This window comes from Neophocaena asiaeorientalis, unplaced genomic scaffold (assembly GCF_003031525.2).
Source record: "Neophocaena asiaeorientalis asiaeorientalis breed wild unplaced genomic scaffold, Neophocaena_asiaeorientalis_V1.1 scaffold99, whole genome shotgun sequence".
In the NCBI taxonomy this organism is placed as follows: Eukaryota; Metazoa; Chordata; class Mammalia; order Artiodactyla; family Phocoenidae; genus Neophocaena; species Neophocaena asiaeorientalis.
Window position 1 is genome coordinate 2,559,678 of NW_020173022.1, and position 25,469 is coordinate 2,585,146.

The 25,469-nt window shown below is 42.0% G+C and overlaps 2 protein-coding genes across 8 annotated transcripts in view; both read right to left on the reverse strand.

The window, feature by feature from the left end:
- F5 (coagulation factor V) overlaps positions 1-3,782 on the reverse strand; it is an 87,846-nt gene extending 84,064 nt beyond the window's left edge. For 2 of the 5 annotated variants that reach the window (XM_024742435.1, XM_024742434.1), the window contains exon 1: positions 3,533-3,779. In XM_024742435.1, the coding sequence (XP_024598203.1) occupies positions 3,533-3,690 (158 nt within the window). In that variant the 5' untranslated portion in view covers positions 3,691-3,779. Of the gene's footprint in view, positions 1-3,532 lie in introns of all 5 variants that reach the window. The other 3 variants (XR_003002911.1, XM_024742433.1, XM_024742439.1) reach the window with 3 other exon arrangements.
- A 3,634-nt stretch (positions 3,783-7,416) lies between these two features.
- Positions 7,417-25,469, reverse strand: part of SELP (selectin P) — a 65,960-nt gene continuing 47,907 nt past the window's right edge. For all 3 annotated transcript variants that reach the window (XM_024742416.1, XM_024742415.1, XM_024742417.1), the window contains 9 exons: positions 25,158-25,343; positions 21,663-21,848; positions 15,476-15,661; positions 14,043-14,252; positions 12,807-12,992; positions 11,844-11,963; positions 9,965-9,995; positions 8,649-8,704; positions 7,417-8,063 (listed from right to left, as the gene is read on the reverse strand). In XM_024742416.1, the coding sequence (XP_024598184.1) occupies positions 8,650-8,704; positions 9,965-9,995; positions 11,844-11,963; positions 12,807-12,992; positions 14,043-14,252; positions 15,476-15,661; positions 21,663-21,848; positions 25,158-25,343 (1,160 nt within the window). In that variant the 3' untranslated portion in view covers positions 7,417-8,063; position 8,649. The remainder of the gene's footprint in view (positions 8,064-8,648; positions 8,705-9,964; positions 9,996-11,843; positions 11,964-12,806; positions 12,993-14,042; positions 14,253-15,475; positions 15,662-21,662; positions 21,849-25,157; positions 25,344-25,469) is intronic.

Consider the following 25,469-nt stretch of genomic DNA (forward strand, 5'->3'; position numbering starts at 1 on the left):
TTTTTCAACTCATCAGTCAAATACAGTCTTATGTGACTGGGGAACATTGTAAAGAACAATTGATTTGGTGGACTCTATTTCTCGCTGAGAAGTTGAAGATAGCTAATGGAGTCAAGACCCTGAGATTCATATAGGAAACAAACAAATGAAAAAACTAAGTCTCAGAAAGTTTAAGTAACTTGCCCAAGGAGAATCAGTTGATAATGGCAAAGCCAGGACTCAAAAACCATTGGACAGTCATCCCTTGGTATCTGTGGGAGGTTGGTTCAGGATGACCCTGGAGCCAAAATCTGTAGATGTTCAAGTCCCTTATATAAAACAGACTAGTACAGTTATCCCTCTGTATCTGTGGGTTCCATATCCACAGATACCAAGGGATGACTGTTTTCATGGTTAAAAATTCAGAGAGAGGGCAGCAGGGAGAGTACTGGGATACTTTCCCATCTTTTTCTTCAGTGTCTCTAAAGATGGGCACATGACTCCTATCCTTGTCTTAAACTCAAAGATAAAGGAAAGATAATTAGGGGAAATTTCTTACCAATGTCTAAACCAGTTGCCCATATTGGCTCTGTTATGCTTCCTAATCCAGAGAGTGGCCCCACTATAATTAGGGCGTAACAGAGAGGGATACTAATCACATTTGCCATGATGTCTATGTAGCACAGAAGCTAAGAGAACTGGTTGTAGATTCAGAGTGTCTGGGTTTGAATCCTGTGTCTACCCCTTGTTAACTATATAACCTTGAAAAGTTTATTTAATCAATTTGTGCCTCTGTTTCTATCATTGTGAGCTGGGACGAATAGTAAAATCTCCCTCACAGAACTGTTACAAGTTTTAAATAAGTTAATACCTACAAAAGGTTTAGAGCTGGCACATTGTAAATATTCAATGCGTGTTAGCTAGTGGTATTTTTAAAATATAATGAAAATTGGATTTGAGCTTTTAGGTTTTCCCGGTGAGCAGAAAAATCTGTAATTATAGTCATTCTCATAATTTTAAAATGTAAGATACAAGAACTGTGTTCATATTTGGAAAGAGAATTAAAGGAGGCATGAGTAAGTATTGTTGGAATGGCAAGCTATTGAAGGCGGTGGGTTCTCAGTCACTGGAAGCATTCAAGTAGAAACTAGACAACTATTTGCTAGGGGTATTGGTGCTTTGGGTGTGGGGAAAAGTAAGAAGTTAAAACATGAAAGTTGAAAATGAATTAAACAACCTCATAGAGTTTTTAGAGCCCAAGAACCCTAGGATTCTGTATGTTAGTTTGTGTCCCTAATGTGGAGGTCCATTTTTATTTATCTGTGGTGGTAATTTTGTGTGTTTAGTTTTATGTACAATTGAAACATAGCTCCCGTCCCTAACCTTAGATCTTTAAATACAAGAGTATAGGTGACAGTATAAAATCTTTACTAAGAAAAATTAGTCTTTTATGTGGAGTAATTTTAATAGAGGTGTGTTTCCTAATATGTTTCCCTGTGTATATTATGTGTGCATACTGAGGTATATTTATTTTAATTTGAACAATTGAATTGCTATTGGAAAATAATTTGTCTGAAAGTTAAAGATGACATGAATTCAAACAATATGCATGATGAATTTTCCATTTATGAGGACTATTTAAGGATGATTTATTCATAATAAAATCATATAAAGCTAGAACATGAGAAAAAATACATATGTATTTTTTTCAATATCTGTTACTATATACATGTGATTGAACACGTTTCCTTAGGGAAATTTTCAAAAACATTCACTTCAGCCCCAGAGCAAGAATAAAAGATATATTTCACCTCTAAAAGGCACTGTCCTGCCAATATTACATGAAATAAGGAAAGATCTTTGCTTTGTGCTAAAATACACTTTAGCAAAGGATGGAGTTGTCTATGTTGATTTCTTTATAGTGAGTATCATTAGCTCTAGATGTAGGACAATTTAGAACAAGTTCTTAGTTTAAGCAGCCAGATACAAGGTTAGACTTTTCACATAAAAGTACTAGAAAGAAATGACATGATTTGAGGTTCAAAAATATGGACAGTTGGTCTGGATTATCACTGTATGGTTTTGACTCAGTAATTAATACCAGAGGAACAACTCTTCCCAGAATTCTGGAAACTCAGCCACAGAGAGGATAGGATGACCAATCATGGCTTCCTATGTGAATTCACCATATGAATCAGGGTTTTGCCCTATGTGATTCTGCCTCCAAAATTCTGCTTGTTATTCTTGTTGTTAATTACAGAAGAAAGAACAAACTCCAAAGCATAAGCACAGTGTGACACAGGAAAGCCAGCGACCAAGTTAGTGTTCTACCCAAGAGCAGGACAATTAATGTTGGAAAGACTGCTACTTCCTTTGGGGTTTCAGTTAGCAGCAGTTCTCTAAGGGTGTGGGTGTGACCTAGATTATCACCTTGAAATACAATATTTTAAATGTATTTAAATGTACAATATTTAAATAAGAAGTCCTCCTTTTTTGTACAAGAAAAAAGAGGGACTTCTTATTATTATAAGACCAAGAGGCAATGCCCTCCAAAATAACCCAATTACAAAGAAAAGGTTTTGAAAGGGTAATGTTATACACTAAAAGGCTTAAAACATCACAATATCTTCTTGGCAGATTGCTTTGGTTTCGAAACTGTAAAAGAGGAACACATCTTTCACAATTGCTTAAACTGTGATGTTAAGTTACAAAAAAACTTAAGTCACACTAAGAGGTTTACCATTAAAAGAAATAAAAACATAACTAACTGGAAATATTGAGTAGAACCTATGATTTGTTTAATTTCTGTGAAGTCTTATTTTTAACCTTTCAATTAGGAAAAATAGTTTGCAACTCAAATACAGTTTTATTATTTAACCCCCCTCTAAGTCACATATGCCTTTTAATAGTGACTCTATCAAAATAGCCAGAGTAGACCATATCCCAGGGAGTGATTAAGAATGAGAGAAAAATGAAGAGTCACACGAAGCAGAAAAAAGAACAAGAACAACAATGTTGCATTTTTATGAACTGATGATGTTTTGAAAGTCATTTATAAGAAAACAACAAAATTATGGCAGTTGTTATCGAATAACCTGCTTATAATAAAGTATACAGTGTACACCTTTAGTTTTAGAAGATGAAGTTATGTGGGCATGGAATAAATCATATGTAACTAGAAGTTTAATAAAATACTAGACTACTAAAAATCTGGAACAGGAGTGAAGAGGTAGGTACCTGGTGCTTTTGAATCAATCAATATATTAAATCAACTATCAATCATACTAACAAAACTGTATTAACAGCAAACTTGAAACAGCATCTAGCCAAACACTATTTTCTATATCCTCAGAATGATAAACTTGTATTATTGGAGGCAAAATGAGCATACACCAAGCTTAATTTATTCGTTATGCTCTTCTATTAATTGTATTTACCTACCTGAAGTAAAAAAAAAAAAAAAAAAAAGCAATGCAATTGCAAAGGGAATGCTCTCTAAAAGAAATAGATTGTCCTCCCTGGAGAAGCCCACCGGTCGCCATGCCTGCCTTACCTAAGGTATGTGGACTCGGGGCGATAGTTCCAGCTGATGCTCTGAGCAGCCACGTAGAACTGCCTTAGCCGCGCTGCTTCAGCCCCTAGGCTCCCCCAGCCAGCCCAGCTGGAGCCCAGGACCACGAGGACCCAGAGGCAAGGGCAAGCTGGGAACATGTTTCCTTTCCTGCCTCTGCCTCAGCCGACTGCGCCCGGCTTGGCCGGGCTTGGCCGCTGTCGGGGCTGCAGTGAGCGCCGCGCGGCTGCGGGTGGCAGTGTCCTCCCCCTCTACAGCTCCCCCAGGCGTCGCGGCAGCTGCAGCCCGCGCTGTCCCCACCTCCTGGGGCCTTTCCAGGCTGGGGGTTGACTAGGTCACTGCTCCAGATGACAGGAGGTATTAGGGAGAGCAACCAGGTTAGTGACTGTTTTACTACCAGTGGAGAAAGGGCAGCAATCAGCGGCTCTAGCAGGCAGGGCAGTGCTCGGGGATTCATGAGACGGGGCAACACTGTCCCCCGCAGCTTCCATCTGCTGACCCCACGGCTCAGTAGCCCCTCATCAGACCCCGCCACCATAAACACTGCCTGGGGCAGAGTTCACACTTACCAGGCGCTCTGCAATTCCCAGGGCAGTGGGACCCAAATCCCTTCACCACACTGCTCTCCTTCTGATCTGAGGAAGAGGGCCCTATGCCCTGTTACCGGGCACAGAAATATTGTATTTTCAGGTGGTGAAGAAGCAAGGGGATGGTCACGTGAATGGGGCCTGCTGGCCTGGCCCACTTTACTGACTTCTACCCATGCACGGTTCTGTCTTTTATTTATTTATTTCTATTTATTTTTGACTGTGTTGGGTCTTCGTTTCTGTGTGAGGGCTTTCTCTAGTTGCGGCAAGTGGGGGCCACTCCTCATCGCGGTACGTGGGCCTCTCACTATCGCGGCCTCTCTTGTTGCGGAGCACAGGCTCCAGACACGCAGGCTCAGTAATTGTGGCTCATGGGGCCAGCTGCTCCGCGGCATGTGGGATCTTCCCGGACCAGGGCTCGAACCCATGTGCCCTGCGTTGGCAGGCAGATTCTCAACCACTGCGCCACCAGGGAAGCCCAGTTCTGTCTTTTAAAAAATATACATGTATATTGAAATATAGTTGATTCAATGTTGTGTTAGTTTCAGGTATACAGCAAAGTGATTCATATATATGAATATATATATACGAATATATATATACATATAATTTTTAGATTATTTTCCACTATAGGTTATTATAAAATATTGAGTAGAGTTCCCTGTGCTATACAGTAGGTCCTTGTTGTTTACCTATTTTATATATAGTAGTGTGTATATTGTAATCCCAAACTCCTAACTTATTGCTCCCCCCTTTTCCCCTTTGGTAACCATAAGTTTGTTTTCTATGTCTGTGAGTCTGTTTCTGTTTTGTAAGTAAGTTCCTTTGCATCATTTTTTTCCATTCCACATATAAGCGATATATGATATTTGTCTTCATCTGTTGCACAGTTCTGTCTTGATAAGGGCCTGTGGCCACCTAAGGCAGTGACAGAGGAGAGGGCTTAAAGAGCTTCACTGAGAGAATCAGACCAGATTTCGATCCCACTTACTAGCTGTGTTCTCTTGGATATGTTGCACAACCTCTCTGGAGCTCAATTTTGACACCTGCAAAACAGGGATGATCATAACAGTTTTTTCCGGTAGGGTTGTTGGGAGGACGAAAGAACACTGTGAAGTATATAATTCCTAGCAGTGGGAAGGCACACAGCACGTGTTGATTACTATGATTATATTTTTCCTGCCTCCAGGGCCCTTTACGTATCTTGGAGGATCTTGCTATTTCACGTGGCCTTAAGATATGACTTTGCTATTTATAGAGAATCTGAAAATTATCTTGTCTGAAGCATCATTATGACTTATCCCGGGTCCCCTGAATCTACACGCCTCCAAGCTTCTATGATTTGTCTCAACAGATTCAATAAATTGTAATGCAGCACCTCACATGAGATCTCTATGATGTCTTCAGTCTCCTCAACATATGGTCTCTGCCTTTGCTTCTTGGCCGATATTATTTGATCAACTCAGACTGTCCACTCTCTAAAGTCCAATCAGAGTTCTATCTCCTTGATTCTGGGCCAACTTGACTTTTCCATTTTATGAATTCCTACCACATGCTTCAAATAACATACTGATGTTGACTACTCTCTGTCACTTTGCATTGATGTCTATTGTGTCCCCAACTAGATTATAAGCTATTCAAGAACAGGAACAGTGAATGCCTTATCCTTCTGTATCTATAATATCAGTGGTTCGCAAAGCTGATAAACCATCAGAATTCCCTGGGACGATTTTACAAAAGGCAGACTCTGACTCAGGAGACAGGGTGATAATCATCGTCCTATAACACGGAGGCTAGTGACTGGCATAAAGTAAGCAGTCAGACATGCTATGTACAGTATATGAGTGAAACTTTTTAAAAGCAATGTGTCCCTAAATCCCAAGGTTACTACCAAAATTCTTTTTTTTTTTTAGCATCTTTATTGGAGTATAATTGCTTTACAATGGTGTGTTAGTTTCTGCTTTACAACAAAATGAATCAGTTATATATATACATATGTTCCCATATCTCTTCCCTCTTGCATCTCCCTCCCTGCCCCCATCCCTATCCCACCCCTCCAGGCGGTCACAAAGCACGGAGCTAATCTCCCTGTGCTATGCAGCTGCTTCCCACTAGCTATCTACCATATGTTTGGTAGTGTATATATGTTCATGCCTCTCTCGCGCTTTGTCACAGCTTACCCTTCCCCCTCCCCATATCCTCAAGTCCATTCTCTAGTAGGTCTGTGTCTTTATTCCTGTTTTACCCCAGGTTCTTCATGACATTTTTTTCCCTTAAATTCCATATATATGTGTTAGCATACGGTATTTGTCTCTCTCTTTCTGACTTACTTCACTCTGTATGACAGACTCTAGGTCTATCCACCTCACTACAAATAGCTCAATTTCGTTTCTTTTTATGGTGAGTAATATTCCATTGTATATATGTGCCACATCTTCTTTATCCATTCATCCGATGATGGACACTTAGGTTGTTTCCATCTCCGGGCTATTGTAAATAGAGCTGCAATGAACATTTTGGTACATGACTCTTTTTGAAATATGGTTTTCTCAGGGTATATGCCCAGTAGTGGGATTGCTGGGTCATATGGTAGTTCTATTTGTAGTTTTTTAAGGAACCTCCATACTGTTCTCCATAGTGGCTGTATCAATTTACATTCCCACCAGCAGTGCAAGAGGGTTCCCTTTTCTCCACACCCTCTTCAGCATTTATTGTTTGTAGATATTTTGATGATGGCCATTCTGACTGGTGTGAGATGATATCTCATCGTAGTTTTGATTTGCATTTCCCTAATGATTAATGATGTTGAGCATTCTTTCATGTGTTTGTTGGCAGTCTGTATGACTACCAAAATTCTTGCAAAATCTTGTAACCTTTAGTTAGACTTTCATCATTTTTATTTGCATGTTTTATTTGCATTTTTATTTGCATGTTTACTTAGTCTGTGTGACGTGTTCATTGCCTCACATTTCACAGAGAGGACAACTATATTGTTTGGCTCTATATTTTTTGTATCAGTTTCAGACAACTACTGTGTAACTTTCAATAACCTATTTATTAAGCATGTGAATTAAAGAACGTGTAAAACACACTCAGGTGATGAAGACATTTTTCTGCTTCTCTGATTTCCTTGTGTGGTTATGGTGGTGGTAAGATACATAGTTGCTCACTGAAGGGTTGAGCTTGTAATTGGGACTACTGTGATTGTGCATTACATTCATGTATGAAAAGTGACGGACACAGATCTTATTCAACAAAATGTCAAATAATAGAACATGGCATTTGGGGGAATCCTTTTAATTAGACATTGGTATTGGTCTTTGGGTCCTCTGGGGGAGAATGACCGGTGGAGGGAAGTACCTTCCTGTCTCGATCCTTAGTCTTCTGCAGCCTCTGGTGCCATCCAGAGGCTTCTCTTGAAGCCTCACAGCAGAGGTCTAAATCTTTCACAAACAGCAAGCAGTGAAGACCCAGGAAATCCTACAGAAATTCCCTCAAGTCAGAGCTGCCTCCTGCCTTCCAGCAAAGTAGAGGATGATTTCCTCCAATCCAAAAATAAAGAGTCATTCTTATTTTTCTGCGGTCTGGTCTTCTGGTGAGTCAGATGCTCCAGACTCTAGTTAATTAGTATCTCAAGAGACAGCTGGGGCAAAGCCCACAGACGACAGCAGAAACATTCAGTCCCAGCTTCTGAGGCTTGTGTTGGAGGAAGAGGAACTGGAGCAGGAAGGGGTGGTGGGTGGAGAGTTGGGGCTTGTGATACAGTCCTGCTCTGGTCCACAGCTAATCTAAAGGAAATTCCATGCCCTTTATTCACAAGTATTTACAGAAAACTGCGGCAAAAAAGCTACAGTTATAGTCAAGTCTGTCGGGAAGGCCACAAGTCTGTGGAGGTTGAGTGAGGTGACCAAGAGAAGGATGGGTCTCTGAAAATGAGACGAAAAATTCAAATAATTATATTTTCCCAAAAAAGATAAAAGAAAGCTCTCATCCTATGTACCCCCTAAGGCTTAGTATAATCTTTTTCTAGATTCCAGATCTTCTGCCATCTAGGCTACTTCTCTTAGGAAACTCCATCATTCACTGAGCTTTTTGGGAGAGAGACGTTATCATATGACTTTTGTTCTCCTAGCAGGTCACATAGGGAATTGGCTCCATAAAGTCTGTAAAATTTTTTCTAGCACTCGTGACTTCTGGTGATCCAGCAAAGCTGCAGTATCAGTACCACCTAGCAGCCAGTAATTGAATGTCATACATCCTGACATAGGTTCTGTCTAATTAGAACGTTTCTATCCTGGAGGAAATGGAAATCTCCTTATGATCTCACTTTCTATTGTCACTCTACTGCTATACCTGTCCTCTACTGCCAACACAAGTTCCTGCATGGTTTGAACATTTAAGACATGGTTAAAATGTGACTCATGATTATATAAAGAAAAGTCAAGCTTTATAGTCTTCCTTTTTCCCCTACTGTTCTATTTTCTTCAAAAATACTTTCGTAGATAACTTACCTTAAGGGCTTGGGTCAAATGCAGCATTTGTAAAAACTCCGTATGTTCCTAGGTGGCTAAAGAAGAGAAACACAAGGATGACCTGCCATATTATGCTTTGTCCTTGACCCCAGTCCTGCACATAGTTCCTGCAGAGACCATGGATTACCATCCCACCCCTGGAATTCTCTGCTTTTAGTGGGAAAGAGGAATAAAACCAAAGGGACTTTCAAGATCCCACTTAACAGCTCTGGGTAATTTGCATTGCACTTTATACCCATGTTATTGTTGATGCTTTGGGTACTGAATACTTGCTATGCCCCTGCTGCAGCTTCTTCTTGGTGAATTATAAAATTCCAGCCTTGATACTTGATCACGTGGCAATAGTTTTCAAAGAATGGTAGTACTGCTCCCTATAGGCATTTTTTGATTTTCATAACGATCGAGACTTACTATTGGCATTTAAGCAGGGGCCATGGGTGCTGGATGTCCTAATATGCATGGGGTGCAAAAGAATTGTCTTACGCACTCCACATAACTTTAGAATAGCTACTCAACGTTCATGGAGGTGAAAAATCTCTGAGCCTGCAACTTAACTGCTTTACATATAAATATTAAATTTTCTGTGCATCTTTTAAAGTGTAATTGCCATGTGAGTTAAGGGAAGATAATAACAGGTTTTCCAACTCTTTACCAGAGTTGTTCATCATTTAAAAAAATCAGGTTGGTGTTGGCAACGGTTCTGATACTGCTTGAATCACTAACAGAATATTCCTCTCAGTTGACCTTTATGCTGTTGCCTTCATAGTGATTCTATTTGAATGAAGGTACAAGCATCTGATGACCCCATAGCATCTGCTAGTGTAGTGCCTCAGCTCTAGCATTTTATTTCCAAGTCACTTTCCCTTGTATTGCTCCTTTATATTATCATTAGGGCACCTATTGATTTTTTAAAACATTATGTAGGGCTTCCCTGGTGGGGCAGTGGTTGAGAGTCCGCCTGCCGATGCAGGGGACGTGGGTTCGTGCCCCGGTCCGGGAAGATCCCACATGCCGCGGAGCGGCTGGGTCCGTGAGCCATGGCCGCCGAGCCTGCGCGTCCGGAGCCTGTGCTCCGCAACGGGAGAGGCCACAACAGCGAGAGGCCCGCGTACCATTAAAAAATATATATATATGTATTGCTAGGACATATTATCTGTATATTTTCAGAACTAGTCAAGGGGACATTGCCAAAGATTTGTTTCAAAAAGGGGTCATCTGTATAATCATTCTGACATACTACAGTGAATTAAAAAGTCAAGCTAGAAAAACTTAATCATAGAACATTTCCATCTTACCTTTGAGGGTTCAAGGGGCTTTTTCCTTCATCTGAAATAAGCAAGAAGACACAGAAGATTGGTTTCAGAGTAAAAAATGAGATGAGGGAGAAAGGTCATCAGTGATAGGGATTATTGGAGAGAGTCAGCAGACTGATTTCCAGATGGGCTCATTATAAGAGACGTGTAGGGAACATCCCTCCCTGAGAGGTGGGACCTGTTTTAGGCTAAATTAAATGTTCAACGATATGTAACTCCAGAGTGTGCTCATCTTTCTCCTCTTCCCTTTCAGTAACAACCTCTCCTCCTACCTCTGGTCCCTTCCTTCATCTTCTTCGCTACTCTTGGTTGTTGTTGAGACCATTGGTTCTCGAAACTCATTTCTTTGGCACTGGAGGCCCTCTATCTTTGCATCCTTTGTCACACTCCCTCAGTCATTATTTGGGCAAGCTAAGCGAGTAAACAAATCCAACCCAACATAACAGTGGATGTTTTTCTCCCCTGATCACATATGTGATTGGGGGCCTCCCGTCTTAATCCAAGCAATGGACTCTGATAGTGGAAACTTTAAACATGGCAGCAGGTCTGTCAATCATCCCATGGGTAGATATAAAAGGAAAAGCATCTCATGCCTAAATACATTTAGAAAATATTAAGTGACATGAAGATGAACAAGTATACTTATTACAGGGCATGATTGAGCCTTCAGTATAATAATAAATGTGCACTTTGAATCTGCAGGGGAGGGACAGAGCATGCAGCATTTTCCTAGTATTTGACCATAGAATCCGAGAAAGTTTAAAATCAAATTGGGACAGGTCAAGGGAAAATTCCCCATCTCCACAAATGAATTTATTTATTATAAAGATATTGGAGGACGGATGGCTGCTGGTCCCTCTCCACGGTTCAGAGGGTTCCCTGGAAATGTCTCAAAACTAAAGAAAGAACTTGGGGAAAATGCAGGAATAGGGTGATTCCTACATGGTAATGGAGATTAGGATTCAGGTCTTAGGAGCTCTCACCTCTGCCTTCCGGATTTGGTTAACCAAGCACAGATGTTGCATGGAGGGACTGGCTGTAGCTTTTTGGTCTTTAAGTAGTGTTATTGTTTGTCTATTGTCCTATTTACTCACTCACAGAAGAGTATATGAGGGAACATTAGAAAACCAGCCTAATGTGATGGTGGCTGTATGAAGGGAGAGAGCATGAGAATAGGAAACAAGGGGTTCTTCCTCTGAGCAGTTAAAAATAGGTAGGGTGGGAGGGAGGGAGACACAAGAGGGAAGAGATATGGGGATATATGTATATGTATAACTGATTCACTTTATTATAAAGCAGAAACTAACACACCATTCTAAAGCAGTTATACTCCAGTAAAGATGTTAAAAAAAAATAGGTGTGGAAATCTCAATTCCATGAGAATGCTGGCAGGTACTTTTAACATAGCCACTTTCTGTTCCTGGATTTGAGCGTCCCTGACCCCTCTGATACCCCCACTTACTTTCCATGAGGAAAGATGAAGAGACCCATTATCTTATTAGAAGAGGATTGGCTTATTACTGGCTTCTCTTGTTGCGGAGCACAGGCTCTAGGCATGCGGGCTTCAGTAGTTGTGGCACATGGGTTCAGTAGTGTGGCGTGCGGGCTCTAGAGCGCAGGCTCAGTAGTTGTGGAGCATGGGCTTAGTTGCTCCGCGGTATGGGGATCTTCCCGGACCAGTACTCGAACCTGTGTCCCCTGCACTGGCAGGCAGATTCTTAACCACTGTGTCACCAGGGAAGCCCCTTGTTTTCTTTTAATGCATATGTTTTCAGACATGAACTACTGAAGTTGTCGTTTCACTGCCCCGCCCCAAATCACATGAAAGAAGAAAATAAGGAGAATATTCTTTCCTATTTACCTTTTTGTCGGCAACGCTTTCTTAGCAGAGACAGGAGTAGCCCACCCGTCACTAAACCTGTTGTAGAAGCCACTGCTCCACCAAAATAAGTCAAGGCTTCCTGGATAGTCAATGGCCCCGCTGCAAAATAAACACATGCACGCGTGCAAGACATAAGAAGGGTATTGTGCAGAAGACCGTCATTCCCCCAGGAGGTCCCCAAGAACTCTAAGATGTGAGATCAAGTAAGTCATCAAAGGTCCTGGCAGTGCTAACAACCCGGCACAGAAACATCTGGAACTCATAAAGTACTGCAACAGAATGGGACGCACGCAGGGCCTGATTTTCTTCCTAATGCTTAAATATCAAACATAATTTCCAAAGGAGTCAGGGTAAGGACTCAATAAAAGGAATTACATGATTAAATGGTAGACACAATAAATGGAAGTTTGGATAAACAAAATAAACTGTGGGTAATTGGGGGGGGGCAATTGAACACTTATGTGATGAAAAGTAGTTACAACAAGCTGCTAGAGAAAAGAAATGAAAAAAAGGGAGGGGGATGACATAAACCTTACAAACAGATGGAGCTTAATTAAGGAAGACATTGTATTTTTGGAGGTATATGTTAAACAAAGATCTTCTGAGATAAATTAGGATTCTGCACTAAATAACCTTCAGTTTAAAACATTTTGAAACTTCAAGATGTACTACACACAGATTATAAAGAAATGAGAGCATTCATTTCACAAACTGGAGCTTTGAAAAAGGAGTGGTGATTGTTTACACAGAGTCACCGAATTTGATTCCCACTGCTTTGCATGAGGTACAGAGATGCTGTCTGATTCATTGTGAAACAATTATTAAATGCAGGGGGAAACCCAGTGATGGAAAGCAACCACTGTCAGAAATACTCAGAGGAGAAACACTGATTTCATTATTTTCCATATCAAAGCGACTTCCTAACCCATATGAGAAATAAACCTTGGCACGCTGGCATGATAGCTGACCACTGGCCATCCTCTTGGCACACTGCTCTCGCTGAGCCACTAAGTAAATGACCCTCTGGGCAACGGAAGCTGCAGGTTGATCCATAGCTGAAATTTCCCAGAGGGTTGGAGCAGTTCATCACTATTGGCTCAGTAACGTGTAGCTTGGAGCATTTGACAGCTGCAGAAAAAAAGAAGGCGGGAAAAACAAACATATAGAATGAACACAAAAGAGATTATGGATTCATTTGAAACCTGGCTAGCGTTGCCATCAGATGAGGTAGAATACAAAAGATCAGAAAGGAAATGAGCTACTTTTGACATTCCCACTAGCCCTTCCAACCTCACATTCTTTGAGATATCCACTCAAAGAATGATAGCCAAAGAACTAGGATGGGCACATAGTGGCAATTCAATAAATACCTGCCAGTGGATTGGTCGATCTTACCTACCAAAATGCTATTTACAAAATTTTGCTTCTCAAAAATACTGTTGTCCTAAATGTCATTATTGCTACCATTGACAAGAAGCTGGCATGTCAGCACGTATTTCTTAACATAACAAGTGTTCGGCATAGCTGGCCTCTGGACGATTGAAAGAGGTAGAGACTTCCATACTCATTAAACTATTTGTCAGGGAATTTCAGGCTATTCTCCTAAATTTGTGGATAGAAAACTAAATATAACTCAAATTTAACTCAACTCAGGAAACTGAATTTAACTCAGACAAATGTTACTGAGCAACAGTGACATTTGCAAAGCACTGTGCTGTACGTCCTAGGGAATACGGTGATGAAAGAGACACAGTGCTTCGTGCACAGGGCGATAGGTCTTCAAGTGGTATCAGTCATGATTTATCTTTTTATTTAGCTTCCAATTATGAAAATACGGAATATTTACACTGCCACATCATTAACAGAATTGTAACTTACATTTCACAATTCATATAGCTGGTCTCGTGTTCAGCGTGTGTATTGTTCTAACACATTTTGGACATTTACATATGTTTCCTCCTTTAGGTCTTTGAGTAGCAGGGCATTACCTTGTGACATAAGGAAGGGGAAAAGTTGGTATGCTTCTTGTACATTGCTTCTAATTGGGATCGGTGTGGATTTCATGGAGGAGCTGACACTTGAAGTGGTCATTGGGGTTGGATGGGATTTTGACAGGCATGTACAGTGACTAGCGTGCTGGAAGATAGCATCAGAACTGCCTGTTCCTTTTCACATTACCTCTGCATGCTGGAGCTACTGCTGTCCATTGTCCAGAAGGTCTGCATCGGAGAGCACTATCTCCCATGAGTGTGAATCCAGCTTTGCATCCAAAGTGGCAAGTGGTATTCAAACCAAAGGTTCCCAGATGATGCTGACAGGACATTGTTCCTTGCTTTGGAGTGACGAGGGATGGGCATTGCACCTCTACAGTAGGAGCTGATACTATGTCTGTTGTGAGAAAATGTTTCAATTTAGAGAGCTCCCAATTAGAAGGAGCACGACAGAGTTAAGACTGACATAGGGGGCTTCCCTGGTGGGGCAGTGGTTGAGAGTCTGCCTGCCGATGCAGGGGACATGGGTTCGTGCCCCTGTCCGGGAAGATCCCACATGCCGCAGAGCGGCTGGGCCCGTGAGCCATGGCCGCTGAGCCTGCGCGTCCGGAGCCTGTGCTCCGCAACGGGAGAGGCCACAACAGTGAGAGGCCCGTGTACCGCAAAAAAAAAAAAAAAAGACTGACATGGAATAACTGCCTTCCACTCCTTTCATAATCAGGGAGGTTCTAGCAATACCTCCTTAAGGAAGTTAAGGAAAACTATTAAAATCAGGTATGGAAAACCAGATGAGAAAAATGATCTAAAATTGTCCTTGGAGAGATGATTCTCCTGGCCAGAAGAAGAAATTGGAGGTTGTGTGTGTGTGTGGGGAAGGGGGCGTCAATGTCACTGATACTAAAAACAAAACAAAGCCAGAATAATTGGTGCAGAAATATAAGAATTCAGTAGAAAGAAATATGTATAGGCCAATTGCTTGCTCAGTGCTTTTTTTTTTTTTTTTTTTTTTTTTTGGGATCCTCCCGGACCGGGGCACGAACCCGCGTCCCCTGCATCGGCAGGCTGACTCCCAACCACTGCACCACCAGGGAAGCCCATCAGTGCTGCTTTATTGGGAGGTGGTATTGTCCTCTGGCCAAAGGTCAGCATGAAATGTGAGGCGTGGATATTGCCACTGGCTGTCACTAACTTGCCACGTGGCAGAAAGATGGCAGTTGACCCCTCTCCACTTCAGTTCCTTGATTTGAAACACTGGACCGGTGACTACACCCCTAGTGCTCTCTCCTGGCGATGAAGCAATGGAAACCATTCAATCAACTCAACAAAGCTCTTTGAGACAAAGAGGCCACAATTACGAAAGAAAATCCGTGCTTAAGAATCGGTGTTATCTTTTATTCACAAATGTGAAAAAGTCCTGTCACTCCTTATACATTTTTAAATCCAGGCTGTGTTTCCTAGACCCCAGTAGATAACCCACTTCATGACAAGAAGTGGAGCTTTCACAATAATAATGATATCATGTGTACCTGTCATATACTAAGAGTGTATATAAGTGTTTGTTATTTTTGTTGAGGAAATTTCCAGAAGAAGAGCTGTCCCGGCAAGTGTATCCTGTTTTACCGTCACAGGTCGGTCGGGGTGCTGTCCATCTTCCAGAAGCTGTGCATTCAACATGGCTGGACCCCTCCAGCTTAAAGCCCTCGTTACAGGAGAAATGGCAGGTGGAGCCAGCAGTGAATTCTCCGTGAGTGTCAGGACAATCCAGGCTTCCCCGCTCTGGGGCAGACAGTTCTGGACACTTGATGGCTGGAGAATCAAATCAAGATGTCACATTTGGAATGTCACAATCTCCAAATTGATTTGGAAGCCCTGTTTTGCACCAAATTTATTCATTTTCAACAAATATTAACTACTTATTGAGCTCCCACTGTGTCAGGTATTTTGCTAGGTAGCAGGCGTTTCACAATGAGCACAGCAGGTCATGAAGTACAAAGGGCAGGGGGAGGGACGGTGGGCTTGCAGAGAGGAGTATAGGAAGAAGTCAAGGATTTAGGCAGTCATCCTCAAGAATTCACTATTTCATCCTCTTCTCTCTACACCTGCTGCTTTAGAGACCTCAGAGCCTCCCCCCAGCTCTCACTGTCCTTTCTGTATAAATGCAGTCCAGGTTTTCACTTCTGTCCTTCCTCCTGCCTGAGACTACTTCCGGTTAGATATCCTGCTGTCTCCACAAATTCAACACATCTAAACCTGCAATGATCATCTTGGGTCCTAAACTACTGTTTCTTCCATTTGGATCCCCAGGCTTTTTTTTTTTTAACCACAGTTTCATAGCACAGGAAAGCTCAAAACCTCCTGGTGAAGCTAGATTCGTTCCTGGGAAGTCCCTGAACTGACCTCATGTGTTCTTGCCTCTGGTTCTTGGCTCGCACTGCCCTAATTTTTTTTTCAATTTGTACTGAATAAAATCCCACCCATCCTCTAGGATCCAAATGAACACAGCCTCTCTTAAGCCTCTGCTGATCACTGCATCCTGAAGTCTTCTCCTCTGAAAGCATCAGTTTTTTCTTTGAACTCATATGCTGTCATATCACATGTCACCTCTTCCCTCTTCTCCTGGATAGAAAGCTCCTAAAACCCAAGAACCATAAATCTTTGTGTCTCCCACAATTCACACTGCAGGAGCTCAAAAGGTGGTGCTCAACCACCATATGCCAAGTGGATGAGCAAATGAATTTTTAATTTACTATTTTCCTCAAAAACTGTTTTGATAAGTTATTGCAGTTACCTATTTCTCTTAGGATCATGTCTTTCTCCCCACGAAGGTCTCTGACATAAGACTGTTACTTATCAACAAATATTGGATTATTGACAAACTGAGGGACTATTCTTTCTTTAAATCCAAGACTATCTGAAAGCAATGCCTTGGTCAGATAAGGCTCATTTTGCTTAGCTATTTTGCTTTTTAAAAAAAATCTCTTGAAGTTCTATGTAATGCCTCATGGAAAAGTGATGTATTGGCTTTTACGTATTGGCCCACGTGCTTTTTGGTGGCAGGCTATTCACTAAAGGATTGTGGATCCTTACTATGTGAACCCATTCAAACAGCCAAAGTAACCTACTGAATTTCAGTTTAGAACTCTCAAATTTTTGAGTAATTAATAAATCCATACCTCTCAGATCAATTCCATTTATCAAACATTTATTAAACATATCTCTTGGCGTAAGTCATAGACATTAAATCATTTATGAACATTTTCACTAAAATAACTTTTTCAATATCTCCAAGAATTTCATATTTAAACCCAAGAAAATACATAATGTCAATTGCATGAGAGCAGGGACCTTGTCAGCTCTTTTCAACACTGTGTCCCAGGCAACAGTGCCTGGCGCAAAGTAGGGGGCCCAAAAATATTTGTCAAATGAACGAATAGGTTAGCACAATTTAATTTGGACTCATTCTAAAAAGTATTTTTACATGGTGTGAAAAGAAACAAGAGGAGTTACTATTTTAAAAAATGGATTTAAGTGACCCCTAGTATACAAAGAGAATTACTACAGCATTAAATCTACTTGGAGGACATTGCTTTGGTCTCAGTCTTTTTCTGACAAGGTTATAGATATAGCCTTTTGTAGCTAGGAAAGTCTCTAATCCTTCTTCTGTAAACATGAACCTTGTTGACTCTAAGGACTAACTTGTGTAAGGAAGCATGTTTTCCTGTCTGAGGGGCAGCTTTGGTGAGGTTCATGGAAGCCTAGCCCAGAACGGGCAAGTGGTGGGCACTCAGCAAACATGGGCTGAATTAAATTTGTGGAGCTGTCAAGTTGTTGGAGTGAAGGGGCCTAGTGCGGATGTAGAGGAAGAGCTTTTTACTAAGGAATGACCTCTGTGGGTAACTTTAAAAGGTAGTCATATTCTTGAGCCTACTCTAAAACTTTACCAAAACCTGAGTCATTACAAGAAGAATAGAAAATGGATAAGGGTTGCTTTTATCACCATACTTAATGCTCTATATTTGTGGACTTAAAGGCCGTGCTGCCTACTGGAGAGGTCTTCACTGATATTTTTCTGTAATCCATGAAGTAGCTGTACATGATTGCCTGTGACTTCATGAATTTTTAGGATCACTAGCACTCTATTATTATCTTGTGACATATTTAGTTAATTCTCTGTTTCTTTGTATTATCTCTTTTTACTTGAGTTGGATACAGTTTTGTCAAGAATTTTTTGGAAAGAAGATGTATTATAAATAATAAATTTAATTGAGTTGGCTGTTCTAAACTCAAAGTTTAAAAATAAAGGCTAGGAATCTTCATGGAGTCAGAGAAATGTTGGGGGAGTGGAGACATAAAACAGATGTGAGCGAGCCAGGCCAGAGCTTAGAGGGCACCAGTTTGCTATATTTTAGAACTTGGATGAGCAAGGATGTGGCAGAAGGGCAGAGCTAGGATTGGGATTTGAAGCCAGGACCCATCCCTCCCCATCCAGGTGAGGTTGGTCATTAGCAGTTGGGTCCAGCAGACAAACATGGTCTCCAGAGGGCCAATGACAAAGTGATTGGGAAAACAGTAATCTGTGTCAGGATGGTGGCTCAACAGGTGGTGACATGGGGGACACAGAAACCGGATATAAGCAATTCAGCACTGCTTAGGTTCAGGGAAAGGAATTCAAGTCCTTGGGGTGGGGGGGCGGGCAAAGGCTGGGAGGAGACTGGAAAATACAGGCAGTGCTCAGGTCCTAGAGAGACCAGGAAACTGGCGTTCTAACTAAAAGGGAAATATCTGTGGACCTACTCAAAAAATGGAACCTCACATTGTGCTGTGAAGCAGGAGACTCAGCATTGCCCCTGCCACACCACCCCTCCTTACTTGGTGGCCCTCAAGCCCCTTTGATATAGCCCAGGACTCTGAAAAACACCATGTGAAAAATCAAGGTTCAGTGCTGAAGGGTTAAAAATTCATGGACTCAGGCATATGGGAAAAGAAGAGGAACTATCTGCCTAAATCTGGAGAATACATTTAGAGAATGAGGTAGAAACAGGGACAAAAGCCAGAGCTAATGATCAGGTGCACACAGGTTTGACAATTCCAAAGCCCATAGTTGACTAAAGCTGCTGCCCCTGGTCAAGTTTGGTTCTAGACACTGGGCAGGGCTAGGCCTGAAGGGTGGTGGGCAGATGCCACCTCGTGTGGAGAAAAGGAGGTGGAAAGGAGTGAGGGGAAACGGGGGCTTCAGAGATTACAGATTTAACAACCATGTTGATTGCATATATGATTTAAACTTTAGTGAGATATTTCTTAGGGATTTTTTATTCTTTAGCTTTAAAACAGAATGTGGAAAAACAGAGCTTATGATAAATGCCCATGGAATAAACAAACGAGTGATTGAGAAATAAGTGACGAAGCCCTAATGATATCAGCCATAAATGTTCTAGATTCCTCCGGTGGCTTGTAGTATATCTTTTTAACAGCAGGTGATAGCATTTTATGTCCTTTAGTCTACAGAATTCGTGTCCAGGGAAGAGACCTCAGAGTTGTTGTTGTTGTTTTTTTACATCGTTATTGGAGTATAATTGCTTTAAAATGTTGTGTTAGTTTCTGCTGTGTAGCAAAGTGAATAAGCTCTATGTGTACATATATCCCTATACCCTCTCCCTCTTGCGTCTCCCTCCCACCCTCCCTATCCCACCCCTCTAGGTGGTCACAGAGCACCGAGCTGATCTCCCTGTGCTATGCGGCTGCTTCCCACTAGCTATCTATTTTACATTTGGTAGTGTATATATGTGCATGCCACTCTCTCACCTCATCACAGCTTCCCCTCCCCGCCGTGTCCACAAGTCCATTCTGTACGTCTGCGGCTTTATTCCTGTCCTGTCCCTACTCATCACAGCTTCCCCTCCCCACCGTGTCCACAAGTCCATTCTGTACGTCTGCGGCTTTATTCCTGTCCTGTCCCTAGGTTCATTAGAACCATTTTTTTTTAAGATTCCATTTATATGTGTTAGCATACAGAGACCTCAGAGTTGATCTTGTCCACTCCTCTCCTTTTGGAATCGAGAAAATCAAGGGTGTGACGTGATTTACATGGTCCATGACTCCATGGGAGAGCAATACAGGTCTTCTTTGGATATTAATCTAGTGCTCATTCCACGGGAAGGAAGAAGTATTTAGCTCTTTTCACTAATAGATTTCTATCAACATATTTTCTCATTTGATCCCTCTCATTCTCTCATTTGATCACTCATTTCCGGCAACTAGACAAGAGCAGTGGAAAAGAGTAAATTTACAAGTGACTGACCCGGGATTTAGAAACCTGCCACTGTGTGGCAGTGTAGTGTAGTGTTGTGGTAAAAGCTCTGGCCCTGTAATCAGGCTAGACCTGGGCTTGAATCCTAGCTCCTTACTTCCTATCTATTAGATCTCTGCCAGCTGTTTATCTTCCATTTCCTCATCTTTAAAACGGGGAGAGTGACAGCCATGTTAAGGATAGTTGTGTGGATTAAATGCAAAAATGCATATGAAATAGCTGGTACTTATTTACACAAGCAATAAAAATTAGCTATTACTGCTGGTATAGTACACAGAACAATAGAACAATGGCAACTTTTGAAAGTAAACATGAGCTATAAATTAATCAATGCATAAACTTCTATTTTAGAGTATACTATATACTGGGTAGGTGTCAGTCAGATGTTTCGGGGGAATCAAAGACCCTTGCCTTTGAGGATCTACTAATTCATTGTCAATAGGGCTTGAGCTTGAATAAATTTAACCAGTAAATGATAAGCTTCAATTCAACAGATACTTGTCACACACCTACTTTTTTTTCTGTCTAGTTGCTGCAGGAAATACAAAGGTGAATGCGGCACAGTTGCTGCCCTCAAGGAGCTCATAATCCATATAGAAGTTGAGCAACGAGAAACATACACAGATAGTTAAACTGTGAGATCCTTGAGGGGTTGGGATGAAATCACATCCCTCCCTGAGTAAGCTCAGTGTCTGGGGCTTAGTAGTGCTCAGCGAAGGTGGATGTGGGAATGAATGAGTAAGAGTGTAGTAGAAAAATCCTTTATAACGAAGTAAAAGTCCCAGTAACATAGCTGAACTTCATCACTTACTAATAGTGTGAATTTCGACCAGTTACATAATCTCTGAGCCTCTATTTTCCCATCTGTAAAATAGAGACAATACTGCCTGTCCTCATTATTTTAGAATTGTAATAAACATCAAATATCACAGTGACACTAAAACACGTTATAAAACTATGAAATGTTTAAAGTTATTATTATAAGACTATTCAGAGAAGACTTCCCTGGTGGCGCAGTGGTTAAGAATCCACGTGCCAATGTAGGGGACATGGGTTCAAGCCCTGGTCCGGGAAGATCCCACACGCCGCAGAGCAACTAAGCCCGTGCGACACAACTACTGCCTGAGCTCTAGAGCCTGCGAGCCACAACTACTGATCCTGCGAGCCACAACTACTGAGGCCCGTGCACCTAGAGCCCACGCTCTGCAACGAGAGAAGCCACCGCAGTGAGAAGCCCGCGCACCGCAACGAAGAGTAGCCCCCATTAGCCATGACTAAAGAATGACCGTGCGCAGCAATAAAAACCCAATGCAGCAAATAAAGTTATATTAAAAAAAAAGAATATCCAGAGAGAGAGAGAAAAGCTTTTGGTCTAGATTGTTATGCTTTGTGGAGAAAGCTTCCTTTAGCTTAGGAACAGGTTTACATGAATTGCTGATGATCCTTCATTCTATACGGTTACTTGAGAAGCTGTAAGAGAGGATAGACCTGTGGTCCTACCGTCACACGTTGGTGGGGAATCTGTCCAGCGTCCAGATGGAGTACAGTCCAATCTTTCCGGTCCAGATAAAGAGAATCCCTCATCACAGGTGAACTGGCATGTGGTCTTATAACTGGAATCTCCAAGAGGCTGGACACAGGTCTTTGTTCCATTCTGAGGGTTTGGGAGAGGTGCGCAGGTAACGGCTGCCGTGGGCATGGCCGAGGAGGAGAGAGGAGGTTGTTTTAGAACACAGCAACTTAAATCAGTGTGTGTGTGTGTGTGTGTGTGTGTGTGTGTGTCCGTCCTTAACATACCGCGGCAGCATGGGGTTAGAAATGATTGTTTGAATTTCATGGTGCTTTGTCACCTGGTAGAAGTCTTGTACGTGTGAAATAGCAGCAGTTGACAGTGGATTGGTATCCTGAAATGCTCACCGCCAAAGAGCTTTAGAGGTGATTTAAAAGGGAACTGGTTCTTTGTTGGGAAAGATAGTGACGCAGCTCATGTTAGTTGCCCCTGGACAGGAGAAGGACTGGCTGCTTCCTTGATACCTTCTTCAGAGATAGACCTAACCACCTTGCCATAAAACAATGACAAGTGATTGGAAATAGGGAAGTGGAGTAAAATACTTTTTCCCCTTCCAGAAGTTCCTTCCACCAACCAAGTGGTGGAAAGAATCTGGGTCCAAAGCCTGCCTCTGTTACTTACTAGCAATGTATCTCTGGACAATAAGCTTTCTGAATCTCAGTTGCTTCATCTATGAAATGGGAGAAAAAACAATCCTTGCCTTGCAGGGATCCTCAGTTATACAAAATAATAAGTTAACTAAATCATAGGCAAAAAATAAATTTAAAAATATTTTAACAATCATGACACAAAGTAGGAACATAATGTAACTGGCCATCTGCAGATGCTCTTCCCACCAGTCTCATCCTACAATGACCAGCCCCAGATGACACTACTTGTTCACCTATAAAAAACAGTAAATAAGATCTCATGGTGCTTTGCCACAGCTTATCCATGTGGAGTTTGTGGTGCTAGAGGACTTGATTTGGTTGGAGATCATGCTCTGTGACTATTGGCAAGTCACTTAACCTCTCTGAACCTCAATATGTTCACCTTTAAAATGTGGAGAATAGCTCCCAGGATTTTTACAAGGCTAAAAAGTGAAAACACTCTGTATGCAAATGTTAATGGCTGCCAAGATATCCCTCAGCCAATTAGTGAAATAAAACTCAGATTAAACATATTGGCATTAAAAAATGAAGGCTAAAGGCTAAGAGAACGCATGGTTTAGGGTGTTTCTTCTTCACTGTTTGGCCTGATTGGGTAGTGTATGGTTTTAGACCAGAGACAGTGGTGGTGTGGATGAACCTAGGGCCATTTCCACTGATTTGAACTGCTTGAGGTCTTGAGAGCATTTTCTATTTCTCTTTCTCTCTCTTCCCTTCCTCCCTTCTCCTTTCCAGCTACATTTCACCCCCAACCCCCCAATCTCATCCCTTGGTCGAAAGACCTAGTTATTTTCTGCCACTTGAAAAGTCTTTCTGCATTCAGTGTGGGAGTGGTGGGTAAGGGAGAGCAGGCAAGTCAAGCAGCCTATAAACTGTAAGGACAAATTGGGAGGGTGTTGGTACCATGAGTCCATTTGCAGCTCTTTTGTGGCCTTACCTTCTGATAGCTCGGGTGGGGATACAGGGGCAAGGGGGACCTTGCAAAGGGAAATTGAGAACACTCTTTCAAGAGCATTACAACAGCTTGCGAGTGCAAGCCTCGTGGTACCTTCCTGCACAGACCACATTTGGGTATTTCACTTGATGCTTGCCCGGCAACAAGAGGAGAAAGTTCAGTCAGAGTAAACAAAGAACTAAAAGCGGAAGGAAAGTGGAAGGTCACAGGAAGCCATGGTGAGTGTGAGCCTCCTTGCTGTGAAACACCCACAGGTGGGCCAGTGTGGGGCAATGAACTGCAATCTGTGCCCTGAACAGCCCAGGGTCATTCGGAAGGGTGCTAAGCATTGTAACACCCTCCTCAGGGACTCCAAGTTCTTCCCCAAAGCTGTGTGGACTTTGTAGTATACTCAGCCTTCAGTGTAGCCCAGGTGACAGCTGAAGAACCAAGGCCACAAGCCTCACCTTGGTCTCTGCAGACCCAGCTCAGAAGGTGTGCCAATCCCTAGCCCCTGTGGCTTGCCATGCTCTCTTGTGCCTGGGGCTAAAGGACATGCAGTTCTATTGAGTTGGTCAGCCCCTTCGTTCGTTCGTTTGTTCATTCATTCATTCACTCACTGTTGACCTAACTTAACAGTAGTGTGTACGTGTGTGTGCATGTGTGTGCTTGTGTGTGATCTGAATACCAAGTGGTTTCCTTTTTATTAAAAACATGTTTCTGCCTGCTTTCACTCCTGTCGGAAGTGGGTACGAAGTGAAAAGCAAAGGCCAACAACGCAGAATTGGCTGGTATTTTACCTACCTAATTTTATTATTAAAATTGTATATATATGCATCATAAAAAATACTAATCACGTGGAGGAAAAAGTGGGAAAGTATTGGAAGAATTCATACAAGAAGGGAGAGACATAGCCAGTGTGTCTGTTTTAGGGTTGGGTATTTGGGGGAGGTATTTAAGAGGATTTTTTTGTTTCTCTATTTCCTTATTTTTCTGTAGCTTTTATAAATAAAAATGTTATTTTTTTTAAAAGCAGTATTTGCCATAAATATAAGTAAATATTTGGATACAGGGAGTAGAAAAAGGAATGGGGAGTAGAAAAAGCGTATATCTGTCCTTCAGTTCCTAAACACAGATGATTAAAACCAGTTCTATTCCACACAGTAACTGCCTTTACTTTATATCAAGTGTAATGCAGACAAATATGCTTATGCTGAATATATGTATACTTTGTTTCTTCTGAGAATCCTGTTGACCTTGCATGTACAGATTAGTTTCTTCCTCTTTTCATCAGTCTTCACTTTATCCTAAGTGGATTTCTCCAGTCTTAACACAGATCTTGGAGGATGTTTGCAGCCAGGCACCTGTAAATTCTGCCCCTCCCATTCCACTATTAAAGCCGGGAGCTACCCCCCATTCCACCATTGTACTCCGTGGTTCCTAGGAGCAAAGAGCCAGATCAATCTTGGAACAGCCATCCTGAGGCTAGCTCTTCCCTCTGGCCTTCTTTCCAGATACTATCTTCAGCCAAGTGAGAACAGTCCACCTGGTTCATGATAGGAGCCCTTATGTCCTGGGAAAGGCCCCAGGACAGAGCTGGAACCAGGCCACCACCACACCCCCCCTGCCACCTTCCTGTTGCCAGACATCCTGTCGCTTGTGGTACCTGCCTAGCCCCTGAAGGCATTTGCATTTTGGATCCCTGGGTTACGTGATGACAGTGTTTATTCATTTTCCAGTCCATGTCAAGTTTCTGTCCCCTAAACAGTTACCACCTATAAAATACAGCTTTTTAAAATAAGCCTACAGTTTATTTCCAAGACACTGGAAAGAATTCATTTTACCTTGGCATTCTGGAAAAGGAGCATTCCAGTTCCCCGTATCCAAGCATTGCAGCACACTTGCTCCCACCAGGAGGAAGCCCTCATCACAGGTGAAGCTGCAGGTCGACTGGTACCTAAAGGCACCAAAGGGATGGGAGCAGTTCACCTGGGCCTTGTTTGAGGCTGGAAGATACTGGCACTGCGACGCTAAGGAGTGAGGAAGTGAGAAAGTAAGGGAGTGAGGAAAGTAATAAACAAGCACTCATTGATTTCCACCCCTTAACTCTTTCTAGTGCCAACAAGAGGGATTTCTGAATTGGGCATGTTTAACCT